The sequence below is a fragment of the Nelusetta ayraudi genome, unplaced genomic scaffold (assembly GCF_046127955.1).
Source record: "Nelusetta ayraudi isolate G7.1 ecotype Tasmania unplaced genomic scaffold, CSIRO-AGI_Nayr_v1 ptg000076l, whole genome shotgun sequence".
NCBI classification, from domain to species: Eukaryota; Metazoa; Chordata; class Actinopteri; order Tetraodontiformes; family Monacanthidae; genus Nelusetta; species Nelusetta ayraudi.
This window is the reverse complement of record NW_027466126.1, coordinates 1,074,713-1,088,382: the sequence shown is the minus strand read 5'-3', so window position 1 is coordinate 1,088,382 and position 13,670 is coordinate 1,074,713. Positions and strand designations below refer to the sequence as shown.

The window sequence follows — 13,670 nt, the reverse complement described above, 5'->3', positions numbered from 1 at the left end:
AGACTTATCTCTAAAAATGCAGATCTGCCTGAGTGGCAACAAATCATTTGAGCTGAGGCATTACGTTTGGGTTTCAGAACACATTCCACGGTCACCTGTTTTCTCTTAGCAGCACATGTCAGCGAGGGAGCGGAGATAAACCCAGCTGCTTTTCGTATTCATTTCAGACAGCACTTACCGTCCCCTTTTAAGTTTCGGCCAGCCTTCGACTCTAAGCTCTCAAATCACTGGGGGTTGATATGAAGATAAACAATTTGTAGTGCAGCTGATGATGCCGAGGAGTGCTGGCATACTTAGGGATCCAGCTTTGTGGGGGATAAAAAGGGTCATTGCGCACTTATTGCAGCCGAGCGTCTGCAGGTAAATGCTCAACGCTTCACCATTGAGTGAAGCCACAAAGCCGCCACAGAGGTGGAGTACGACGTTGTTCCACCTTCCACCATGAGCAGTCTGTCATGTACTCAAAGCTGGTATTGTATTCGTCCCGCAGTGCCATGGAAAACCCCACACCCTCCTTCACTGGCCCTGCACAATGAGACAAGGGTCAGTCTGTCTTTCCTCCGCTGTGTTTTTGATTCACTCCTCCTTTAGGAAAATGTTGTATAAACTTTGACCTGAAACAGTGACCCTTCAAACCCTCTGGCCCCACCTACGGAGTCCCCTCTTGCAAAGGTTAAAGGTAACCGTGACAGCTGACACTGGGGTCATTTGTTATCAAATATCAGGAAATCCATGATGTTTTCATATAACATGTGTGTGAATTTATATATACATTTAACAATATACATGTAATTGCAGAAATTGAGTGCTACTTCATATGCTGAGTGGACAGACTTTCTGCAAGGAGCCGTGACCTCGGCTCTGCTAGAGTCCTGGTCACACAGCCTTGAGTGACACACAAAGATAGGTCACTGACAAAGAGACAAATTATTCATCATGTTACCAGAAAGTGAGCGTGTGCATCGCTGTCACCCTTCAGTAGTTTTTAAAGAAGGTAAAAGAGAGACAAGTCTGTCTTCCTCCTTTAGAGAATTTGAGGTAGCAACACCACGTCTATAAATACTTCACCACATTAATGCACATTCGCATGCTGGTCTAGATGAAATGGTTTTTGGGGTTTTTTATTTTTATTTTTTAAAATGAAGAACACAAGTTTTGAAATGAGAACGTGCTTACAGACATTCCAGAAAGTCAAGACGAAATGAGGCATTTTGACTGGGCTACAGTTCGAACTGTTTAATTTATAACGAAAAGGAATTGTCATCTGTTTGGGTAACTAAAAATCCATTGTACTCAAACCATCCAGTGCTAAAATAATAATAATGATAATAATAAAAAATAATAATGCAAAAATAGAACTGTGGAGGGTTCCATCTCAACTTCATCACAAATATGAATAAACTACTGAATTACTCTTCGTTTTTACTTTGACAATCTGCAAATTTTGAGGAGAAAATTTCAATAATTATAGCTTTATTCGGGGGCTATTCAAACTATTAAACTTCTACTATTTGAGGGTGATATAATCATGCCTGTAAGCTTTGACTTTCGCCTCTAAATGCGTATTTTATTTACAGCCGGATTTGCACTTTAATGCAGCTAAAGACCGGGCTGTTTCTCACATCTCTGATCTCACCACCACCTCCTCTTCCACCACCACCACCTCCTCCTCTTACGGCCCCTCCCGCACCCTGCCCTTCGTCTGTTGATATCGCAGCCCGGAGAGGTTTGAATCCAGTCCCCGGCCGCCATGCTGAGCCGAGCCGAGTTGAGCTGAGACACAGCGACCGCAAGCCTGAACTTTTTTTTTCCTCCCTTCCTTCCTTCCTCTCTCACCGGGAGTCACGCCGCTGCTGTTTCCGCCGCACCGACGCTCTTCTCCAACGCACCACGCTGCCGAAGTAAGGAGCAACGCTTCCCGCTCGGTAAGTCGCCCGAGACGCCGCGGCTTCGACACATAACCCGCTGAAAGAAAGTGAACGGCAGCTCGGCTCGCTGCTGCTGCTCGTGTTCGTGCGTGCTGTCGCCGACCTCAAGCTCAGCTGCACTTGTTGCGCTGCAGCATGAAGCCGCACCGACACAGACCCCCCTGGCTGAGGCTGAGGGACTGGGGGAAAATAATAATAATAATAAGCTTTTAAGCCCGGATTTTTTGAGGCCGAACGTTCACTTTCGGTAGGGGGGAGAAAAAAAAATAGAAATTAACGGACGTCTTTTGTTGCGCGCCACCGAGTTCCCGACTAATCGAAACTCTTTTCAATGGCACAAACACCAACATTACCTCTCGAGCGTGAACATAAAATAGCTTCATTTTGTCGTCGTGGTCGCATTGTTTCCCCTCCCCTCAAAGTTTAAACTCCACTTGCCCTTTTGAGAATGCCATTCTGGAACTCGGAGGTCACTCTTGGGTTTTTCTAGCCTTGGCATGCATAAATCAAGGGTGCTCTTTCACTGCAGCAACAAAAGACTTTCTTCTTTTTTCTTTTTTTTATTGACGGTGCTGCCGAAAACTTGCATGCACAGTTCATACGGAAGACTGGCTGTGGCGACCCTAGCAAGAGAAAACGGGCCCACCTGCGGCTGCTTTTTGTAGTTTTTTTTTTTTTCTTTTCTGTTTTTTTGAGTGTGTGTGTGTTTTGGGAGGGTGGACAGCCGGGCCAAGGCGCACGCAGCTGGGGCTCATCAGACGGAACGTCGTAAACCTTTCACCTGCATGCACGTCTAGTTGGTGTGGAGATGTATGGACCTGAGGGGAGTAATAAGAAGTTATGGAGCTGTTTTCTGTGTCAGCGTTCGCCCTCTGGCTCGGCTCGGCTCGGCTGGAGTCTTGTGTGTCTCTATGGGGGGAGACTCTCTTGACTCCTCCACACACAGTAGTTACACAATCATAGTCTGTTTGCTCTACTTTGATGCACATATCCAATGTTGGACTGTTGCATGTACAGTTATTCCTGGATTTGATTGTTGCACAGTTGTCTTTTTCATTTCTGTCAGCACAACTCTTGTATCCGAACTTGGCTCTACGCAGCCGCATCACAACTCTTCTTTGGTCTGTTGTGGCATCTGATGAGTGTGGTTTTCAAACAACAAAACAAAAACTATCCAGGTGTGTTCTTGGAGTTTCTTAATGGTCTTAATGGCTTATCCATTTATCAAGAAAGCAAACCGATATATGTGGAAAATTGTTGCATGGTCATTGGTCAGTTGGATGCCTGCCAACCAAAGAGTCTAAACAAGAAAATGCCCTTTCGCATTGTACGCAGACTCGGCTTCCATTGCATAAGCTTTGTGGAATTTTAGACTTTGCCAGCTTTTTTTTTCTTTTTCTTTTTCTTTTTGCTCCATCTGTTTGTCTGTAAAATACATCTGTTGTGCTTTCCACATTTGTTTTCCTCAGCTTCATTAGCGGTGTTAATCAACGGGCCTTTTCCCTCCTCTCGGCCCGGCGTCCCTTCCCATCGGCCGCCTCAACAAGTAATTCTTCTGCCTCATCGAGTCTGACTCGACAGGTCCGGCCCTGGGTCACATCGGGCACAAGGGCAACTGCCCGGGTTGTGTCAGTATGACGGCGTCCGGCTAGCGCTTCCCTGGCACCGGGGACAGCCAGAATCATGTCAGCTAGGCCCCGGGGAGGGACGAGGTCGAATGGGGGTGCGATGGTGGCTAGCTAGCACAGGATATTGCAGCGTGATCATTCGCCAGCAGCAGACAAATCATTAAACCAGTGGCTGTGCGCTTCTGAGCAGCGTGTAAGTCTGACTTTGCCTCGGGCTACCGGGGTTTGTTCACGTCACGTAAGGTTGCTCCTCGAAGGTAATACGATACGCTTTGGTTTGTGTCAAAGCAGACGGAAAAGGAATCTTAATGGAGTCGTTGGTTCCTGCAGCTCTTTAGGCGGCGGCCGGTGGCCTCAATCAAACCTTTGCTTGTTTGCTCATATTCCCACACTGATTGGAAGCACAGGATCCCGGCTTGCTAAATGGAATTACACAGACGGCTGTTGCGTGTTATTGATGACTCCGCAGCGGCACTCAAGCGTCCTTCTTTTTTTTTCTTTTTTCTTTTTTTTTTTACAGATAATCTATTCAGTACGGATGCTTGAGAGGCCGAACTCAGTCAAGAAGAGTTCACCTCAAAGAGAGCTTTGTTTTAAACTTGAACTTAGCGCAGCAATGGCATTTATTTTGGAAGAGACGAGTTAGTGAAGCGTTGTTCTGGTTAAATTTCTGTCTTAATGATAAAAAAATGTGAGAATTTAACTCTGAATACTGTAAGTATATCTTGTTTTAACTCCTGATGCAATCACTCATCCATCTTTTGTTGGAGAGGGACGGAGTGAGGGATGGCGGATGATCTATTCTAAAGTAATGTCACGTTTCTTTACATGCAACCAGCGGGGAGGGATTGGGGGGCGCTGTCAGGTAATTGAATTAACTGGTAATGGATCTGAGGTTGAGAGCATTCAGGAGCCTTTTTGGCGACTCTTCACTCGCGGCCCTCTCGCTGGGTTTTGGTCGTTAGCCGACTCCCTGGACGGAAGAGGCGAAAAAATACCTGCCAATGGTCTGCAGCGAGGCACACTCCCACCTCCTGCTGTGTGTCTTTGTGTGTGGGCGGGGGGCGGTGGTCACTGTAAAAGGTGTTGCGTGCGCATACGACCCCCTGTCTTGTTCCCTCTTGCTCATTAGCACACCTGATTGTAAGGATTCTCCTGGCAGCCCAATCACTCCCTCCCTCCTGCGATTGCAATCATACGTGCCGCCCCACGGTAGGTGTCTGGTTGGCTCCTTCTTCCACACAGATGACTGTCAGTACATTTACATGCAGAGCTTCATTGGACTAAGCTCATAATTTGGTTTTCTCGTCTTATCGGACCTCTATCCTTGTCCCAGTTTACATGCAGCTGAGAAAATCGAATTATTGACAGGAATGCATCGTCCTCCCCTACACGAGGGGGCGATATGAGTCTTTCCAGCGTGTTTAATTTCCGGTTAACCTCTTTTGTCGCACAATAACAAAACAACTACAACACCGGTGTAATGCCCGTACTGGTCGTCAATTTAAGTTTAAGAGTTTCCTCACCGAACAGCTACAGATGTGCTTCGCCACCGTCAGCGGATTGGTCAGAAATTCACAAACGTACACAAACATCTTACTGGCGATTTTACTGTCCAAGCCCAATCGGAGTTCTCTCATTTCATTCGTAGTTCTCAAACTCCAATCTTTGTCGGACTAACGCGTTTACATGCACTTCAGTTGTCCGATCGTAGTCGGACTAAGGCAATAATTTGGTTTTCTCGAGTGTCATATGTAAACGTACTGAGTGACTCGGGGCTGTAGGAAATGAGGTAAGCGACTTTGATGTATGGCTTGCCGCCACCGCCTCCCTCCTCCTCGTTGTTTTGGTCCTGCAGGAGTGGAGGGGTCGGAGGTCAGGAGTCAGGGTGTTGTGCGCTGCGCTGTGGAGGTGTGTTGTGCTGCGCTGGCTCTGTATGGAGCAGACATCTGGGGCCAACCCCCCACCTCTCCTTTGAAACACACGCACACGCAGGCAGGCAGGCCCTCCCCTCCCTGCCACACCCAAAGTACCCCAGCAGCCCTTCAGGCTTGAATAATTTCCTCCAGGCCAAGACGGGGAGCATCTGGCTCCACGTCTACGCAGCAGACCGTGGCGTGTGTAGGCACTTTTTTTCCACCCCTCTCTGTTTTTTTGCCCCCGTGAGCGCTCCTGTATTTCCCGGCCATGCATAATGCATCGCCACATTCCAAGGATGTGTCTGCAGAACTGTCTCCTGACTGAGTGGCGTATCAGAATCTGCAAAAACTGGATTTTGTTTGCTTCGCTTCGCGCATGATGTGGCGAAGGTGAAGATCAGTTCACAATAGGGAGGAAAATTATCGATTTATTCATTAATCGTTAGTCGATTAACGATTAATTGATAAGCAGCGATTTTTCCTGAGAACCTAAATTTCACAATGAAAAATCTGTAATGAAGACATTATTTAACCCTTAAATAATGTTGAGGGTTCAATGTGACCCATTTTTACTTTAGAGAACACTAAAAACACCCTAAACATTTATCCTATGACTTTAAGTTGACTTCTTATGGCTCACGTTTCAACTTTTTTTTTGTTCTAGGGATATTATGACCATCACAGTATCGACAGGTGAATTGCTCTTTCCTGCCACTACAGTACACTGTTATAATGATAACTACCTGTGTAAAAAATGTTCAATTAATTGCAACTAATTCAATTTAATCAATTAAATTCTTAATCGTCAATTAATCGATAATCAATTAATTGTTAACATCCCTAGTTCACAAAGGAAAAGGAGTCGGAGCGTTGGCTAAATTCATTGCCTTAAGAGAAAAAAGCTGTGTTGGAAAAGTGTGAAGGTTTCCAAGAAGCTGCACCCTCACTTGTGAGTGAGTTCTGCTGAGAGGGCAGGAAGCGTCCTGATGCATCGCTGCAGTCTGCTGCTGACAGCCAGTGTGATGTTTTGAAAGGGTTCCCGGCATCGGCGGCTGCTGAGAGCAGGGAGCTGGAAGGGAATGGAGCGGCGGCGCTGGCCCGCATACAGTACATTCTGTTGCCGTGTGAAGAAGAACGCCGTGTCACACAGCTGCGTGGAGACGCCGCGCTCACTCTTTGTGCCAATGTGGACCTGCGACAGAGCAACTCAGCAACTCAAAGCTGCTTAGCGTTTGTTTTTCCACTCAGAGTTTTGTGGCGGCCAGATATGGATGTACGCAGTGCAAATTTTCAGCCACTTTCGACGTATTGTAAAGTGTCTCTTTCCCTCTTCTGGCAAACCCTTGGCAACAACACGTTATCGCACATAAACTTAGTTTAGCTTAGCGCTGCCGTCGCTGCTAGGACTCACGGTTGCGAGCTGCACGAACCATATGTTCTTTTTTCTTTCAAGAACCCGTTTTTTCTCTTTTGGTGTTTGCAGAATGGGAAAAAAGGTCTGAGCACCTGTGATGACACAACCCAAGGGTACTAACTGTCAGACTTTTTATGCAAATGTCCTATTAAGGCGAAAGCGATTTAGGTGCACAAAAAAAATTCACGTGCATTTGAGCATTTGCAAAGATGTATATATTTATATATAGCGAGAGAGTGAGAACCGCTGTCATAAAAATGGGCCGCTGCACCGTTGACCACAGATCATTCTTACAGATATGACGGCTAAAGTGTCCGCTGCGGGTTTAGTTTTAGCTCGGTCCGTTTCCCTGAACAGGCAGCGGTGTGAGCGCAGCTGATGTATTTCTGCAGAAGTGGTGGTGGAGGATGAGGTGGAGGAGGTGGAGGAGGTGGAGGAGGTGGTGCTGGTGACCTGCAGTCCCCACAGTCCTGTCGTTTTCAAGGCGGTGGCTGAGGAGAGTGAGAGGGGAAGGGAAAAAGAAAAAAAAAAAGGAAAACGTTCCTCTGCGACACCCCCCGCACCGCAGAAGCACCTCAGCCGCCCCCCCCACACCCCAGGCTATTTCCCAACCCCCCCGTCTTCTCGTGCGCCACCCCCAAATTCCCCCTCCCCCTCCCTCCTCATCAATTGTGTGCCGTTGACGCTTTCCAGAGGCTCGATTCTGCCGCTCGGCGCTGTGGCTCTGTGCGCTGGCGAGCAGCTTTTCACCGCCGTTGCCTAGGAAGGAGAGAGAGAGAGGGAGGGGGGAAGAGAAGAGGGACCCCGACTGTTTTCCTGGACTCTCTGCGTGGAGACGGTCTTGCCACTTGACACGCATCCACGTGAAAACAGCCCCTTTAAATCCGAGCGCCACCTTCTGCAGCCGCCTTGTGTTTTCTGCTTTTTTGTTTTTTGTTCCCTCCTCTGCTCCAGTGTGTGGGAGTCGGGCAGGGAGCGTGAGGGAGAGAAGGCGCACGGCTCGGGGAGAGCGTGGCGGAGTGTCAGCCTAGTCTGTCGTATATTTTTCTTTTACATTTTTTTTATTTTTCACATCTGTCATGCGAAACCAGCGGCGGGTGATGACAGCGTGACGGGCTGGAGGAAGCTTTTTTCCCCTCTCCTCATTCTTCTCCCGACCTGCAGGAGCTTCCCTGCAGGATTATGGTAAGATCCACCTTGCCCCTGTGAAGCAATCATCATACGCATGTTATTTTTGTGTGTTGGTATGTTTTTACTTGGTTGCAGTCAAGTGCCTCCCCAGCACTGAGCATTGCTATTTCGGTCCGAATCGCACATGGCAGGTAAATAATTCAGTGTTTGTACTGTGCAGTGAGTGGGATTCTGCAGTGTCTTTATTTAGGGACGTAACCAGCCAGTTCTCTGCACGTTTAATGCACAACAAAGAGCCAAGAGTGACAGTTTGTATCATTTCACTGCTGTCATGACAAACCAACGCTATATAGATGCAGATGCAGATGCAGATTACATCTTTGGTTAATCGTCGCCAAATTTTTTAACAATTCAATCTCGATGCATCAGTTTTGGGGTTTGAAGCCTTGGCGTGCAGGATCACAGGACACAATTGATTTTTCTCAGCGATCTGAATTGCAGAACAATAAAATTGATTCCCAGGGTGGATGTTGTTCTCAGCAGACGCTCAGTTGTGCGGTGGGATTCGTGCAGCCGCTGCCACGAAGACATGCGTCTGAACGTACGGTCGAGCCGCGTATCATGGTCTCGGATATGTTCGGCATAGCTGTGATGGTTTTTTTTTCATAGCTGACAGTAAATTGCATCATGCGTGCAGCCCTTCATTCTTTGCACACAAATAGTCTCCTTTGCAAAATCTGAGGAAGCTGCTATTTTTAGGCTTGAGATTTTGAAAAGGCAAAACTGGAGGGAGGGGGAGCGGAAATTTGCCAAAATAAATCTTATTAGAAGTGGAACAGGTGTGGGTCCAGCTCTGAGTTGTGTGGAGATCGCATCTCTTCCTGGCCGTGCTGGCTGTCAACAAGAGTCCATCGATCTCCCCGGAGGAGGAAGGGAGCGGCATCGCCCAGCACTCACCGAGGCACATGTTGCTCCGGCCAGGGAAGGACTCGCATCCCCTTGTCAGATACCGCCATCCTTTCAACGTTGGTTGGATGAACTTTCAAAACCACCAGCTCTGGAGCTGCTCCACCGCAGTGACTGTTTTTTTCCCCCCCTTTGTGTGTTTCCCTTTGTTTCAAACCTTCACGTAGTCACAATCGCAGTATTTGCGAGAGAAAGTGAATTTGGGGTTTGTTGAGTCAATCCGCTCGCACACGTCATCACCGCGCCTGTGCGGAGGATCTGAGGGGACTCTCCCCAGTGCAAAATCCAGTTGCCTCAGACCTGAGAGTGACCTTTTATCCATCACAGTCTCGCCTCACACTCCGCTTTCTCTTTGCGTCAACAGCTTAAACAAAATGTGGCAGCTGAACCCTGTTGCTGGAGGTGACTGCCACCACCGTGGAGTTTTAGCGCTTGGGAGAATATTTTCCTACACCCTCCATACAAGTGGACAAAGGCAACTGTATGGCATACCGGCCAATAACTACGGTGACAGTGTGGCCATTAGCGCCATTAAAAAAACATCTGGAATTCCTATAATCATTTCTCAAGGACAGGGAAATTGATCCTAGTTAATGTCCTATCACAAATCTAAAGACAAAGACTTAACGTTAACAAGCCCAGGTACGAACCTCATGACCTCGATGCCTCCTGGTCATCAGCCGAAAATACAAAGTCGTCGGTCTGCCTCCGACTCGCTGTCTGTCTGGGTTTGGGATGATCGGATTGAGTCCCGCTCTTCCAGACCCCAATGTCCTCCAGTTGTAGCAGCGTCCGGTAAGACCACCAAGTCCTCTTTGCTTAATCAGAGTTGGGATTATTAACTGTGACACAGACACATGTTTTGAGGGAAAACGCTGGATTCCGCCGACTTTTGCTGTTAAGTGTACTTGACTCTGTGTGAGACCTTTCATCTGCTTAGAGGGTCCTCCGAGTCCGACTCCAGCAGGACTGGCGTGCGGCCCGAGTCCAGCCTCGCGTCAACACCAAACCGGGGTATAATCTACGAATCTGGTGTGCCGCTGTCATAATCTCTTAAATGCAGTTAAGCCGAAGAGTTAATGCCGGCGTTTGGAGTTTACCCATCGCGCAGCGGGACGCAGGACGGAACTTGTCCCCGCTCTCATTAAAATTTCAAACGTCTGCCGGCTGATGTTTGAACTCCAGCCAGCAGAGGGTTTTGCCGAATGCAAACGTCGTCGTTCCAATTTCGTGATCCGCCTCCGCCGCCCGCTCGAGGCAGGTGACACCGTTTGTCAAATTTAATTGGATTCACGTCGGCGTTGTCACTGCCCGCCGCTCCCAGGATTCCTGGCCGGGCTCTGTTTATGCTAGCTGGTTGGCTGCCGCGGTAACCATGGTGACGGCGGGCTCCCCCCTCTACACCTCCCACCTCCCAGAACGGCAGAGGAGCAGAGGCCTGCGCTAAGCTAATTGTGAGCAAGTGAAGCGTGTCTGCAGAGTTAGTTTTGTCACTCGGCCGGACCCTGGGACTTCAGCCTCTTAGCCGTTTTTTTTCTTTTCTTTTCTTTTCTTTTCTTTTCTTTTCTTTTTTTTTTTTGCATGATGCAGTGGACACAACAAACACAAGCGATTTGCTCAGACCTTTTGTCCGCTGTTTGTTTTCCCACTGAAGACCTTTGAGCCGAACACATGAGACCGAGAGAGTATCAATCAATGACAGCAGCACGGGGAGAAGAATCACCACATGGTCTAGTTCTCATTTTTCAGACTAAATAATGTGTTTCGTCACACTTAAGATATTTTTTGAAGTCTTTAAAGGGTTAGTTCGCTCCTTTTACCACCCATCTTAATGTTGACGGAGAGAAAGATTTCCATCCACCACTGCCACACAACAGAGGAAAAACACAATTTCCTGAATGACTCTGAACTCCTTCAATGGAGAAATGTTGAGTGAATTCAATGAGTTATTGATTTTTTTTTGTGCCATCAATATTTTTTTTTTTTTTATCACAATTTCACTCTAACATGGCGCTCTCTCTCTGCCTCTCTCTCTCTCTCTCTCTCTCTCTCTCTCTCTCTCTTTCTTTCCTAGACTGCTGTTGTGATTTTCGCCCCTGGGCCTCAGACAGTTCCGACCGTGTGAAGATCGCTGACGACAAGAAGTTTTAATGAATCAATATTCGCTCGCCGACGCCATGACGGATAAGTGAGTGTTTTTATCTTTTCTTTTCTATGTTTTTTTTCCTTCGATCGTTAGTATGTGTGTTTGTCTATACGCGGACTCCCGCTGCACCCGGGCCTTTTTCTTTTGTTTTAATGGGTGACGTCACGGGACGGTGGCACTCAAGTCGCTTCGACACCACAAGATTGCCTCCCAGAGTCGTCGTCGTCGCTCTCAGAGCGATTCACGGCAGGATCGGAGGAGAGTCGGGGGTGGGGGGAGCACAGAGAGAGATGTGTGTTGTGTTTGAGTGGGAGTTGGGGGGCTGGAGGGTGGTATAAAGACCCCCCTTCCTCACCCCAAGACGAGTGACATTTGCATTGGGGCTAATTTGCATTCTCGCTCCCTGTGCTGGTATGTTGTTGCTTCTTCTTCTTCTGCTGCTGCTGCTGCTGCTGTTTGCTGGTTCTAGTTAGTTAGAAAAAAGGTTCTTTTTTAGCCTTTTGCAGCAACTCGTCAGTATTCTTCCCCCCTTTTTTTCTCACTCGTGATGTCGTCTTCATCCCCCCCCACCCACCGCTTCCCTTCTTTTCACTTTGGCCTTGTCCTCTATTCTCCCTACCCCATCGCCCTGTCTCTCTCCCTCTTTTTTGTCTCCTTTGTCAACTTTTCTCTCCTCAGTTTCGCCCCTTTTATCACCCGATTGGAATCTATAGAAAAACGGGAGAAATCGGGCGCGGTAAGCAAAAATAATCTGCCCGTCCGCTTTCATAAGGAGCAGAATAAGTGGTTCAGGCCGGTCAGCTGAAAGGGATAGGAGCAAAAAAAAAAAAAAAAACACGGCGAGGGCCAAACAATCCGCCCCTCCCGGACCTATTATGTGCTTGAGCAAGTGAAAAAAGAAAAGGGAGTTTAGAAGATCTGCTAAGCAACAGAAGCAATAGATTCGCTGGTGTGTGTGTGTGTGTGTGTGTGTGTGTGTGGGGGGGGGGGGGGGGGGGGTTGTTTTTTTTGACCAAGAACTGTAGGCAGAGGTGTTTATATGTGCATAAATCTCCACAGTCCGGGTCAGTGGGTACGCTGTGATTGATCAGGTTCTGAGGACTCGGCCACAAATGCTTCTGTTGACCCTCTGAGTGTGAAGGAGCTCCAGCGAGTCCCTCGCTCTCCTCCTCCTCCTCCCCATCCCTCCTCCCATCCCTCCTTCTTTTAAACGTTGTGTCATACACCCCGGGCTGGTAGCGCCAATGTCTAGTTTGTCCAGAAGGGAATTTCTCTTGCAAATTAGAAGGTTACCACACTTCTCGCCGTTCCCACAAGGAATTGCTTTGGAATTTTCGCCATTTGGTCTCAGAAGACATCCTGGGAAGTTTTCTAAGTCTAAATGAAGATGTTTTTTGAATACTTTTACCAAGGCGATCATGGAGCCAGTTAAATAAAATGTCATGCGAAGGTCTTAAGTAAGTGATGTTGTTGACAAGCTGTCCCGTGGGATTTCAGAAAAAGAAAAAAGGTATCCAGGCAACGGTAATGGGGTGAAAAGGAGGAGGAGGAGGGGGAGATGGAGAGTTTATTGTGCGCTGGATGCTGGTCCATGTTACGGGATGATTGTTTGGCGGGGAGGGGATGATAAATGTTGCGCCGGGAGGAAGTGAGGGGAGAAGTTGGAGGACGTGGCCTCCGGCGGCGATGGCGAACAAAGCCAAGCGCTGCATGGGACTACTTAGGATTCACACAAAGGCAGAAAGAAGACGGCCACTTGTTTTCTCGCTGACAAACGCGCACACACGCACACACTCCTTCTCTCCAGCCCGACCATGAGCAAACATTTGCACATAGCAGGATATCGGAGGGGCATTCCTGCAGTTATCGCTGGTATTCCCAGTACACACGCCAGCCGCCGGACGCCATCAGCCACTGACATTTTACGATGGCGTGCGCACTCGAGGCGACGATGCATCGGCCAATGCAGCAAATGTCTTGAAAGTGCCGGCGTGCTGCGCTCGCTGCGTCTCTTCAGGTTGTACCAGGATGCAGGGCCACCAGGAAAAACACTCTTTGTTTCCGTGGCGCTTCTGAGATTCTTTCTGTGGAAATTCAAGGCTGCATAATCCTCCTCAGCACACTGCTGTGTGTGTGTGTGTGTGTGAGAGAGAGAGAGAGAGGGAGAGCGAGCGTGTAGGGTTCAGGCGACTTGGAGGAGGGATTTGAATAAACAAGAATTTCACCTAGTTGTTTTTGTTTTCTTGTGTGTGTGGGGGGGAGGGGAGTTTTTTTTCCCGCCCTCAATCATTCGCAAGCAGCTTTCATGTATTGCATCAGACATTGAAGTAGGGCACCAAGAACAAAAAACCTGACCAGGAAATATGAGCCAAGCTCTGAGATATGGCCGTGCTCTTTGTGACATCAGAAAGGGGCTTAATGCACAGGTGATAATTAGAAAATACCCCTTTTCGTAATTTTTGTTCTCAATCTTGTTAGTTTTTGGAGGTTTTAATCTTATGATCCCGCCCACATTTTAAGCCGAATCTTTGTCCAGGC

The 13,670-nt window shown here is 48.0% G+C and overlaps 1 protein-coding gene across 4 annotated transcripts in view; it reads left to right on the top strand.

Annotated features, from left to right (window-relative positions):
- Positions 1 to 1,734: 1,734 nt before the first annotated feature.
- Positions 1,735 to 13,670, top strand: part of sema4d (sema domain, immunoglobulin domain (Ig), transmembrane domain (TM) and short cytoplasmic domain, (semaphorin) 4D) — a 32,743-nt gene continuing 20,807 nt past the window's right edge. For all 4 annotated transcript variants that reach the window (XM_076043763.1, XM_076043762.1, XM_076043764.1 and 1 more), the window contains exons 1-2: positions 1,735 to 1,925; positions 11,061 to 11,174. In XM_076043763.1, the coding sequence (XP_075899878.1) occupies positions 11,137 to 11,174 (38 nt within the window). In that variant the 5' untranslated portion in view covers positions 1,735 to 1,925; positions 11,061 to 11,136. The remainder of the gene's footprint in view (positions 1,926 to 11,060; positions 11,175 to 13,670) is intronic.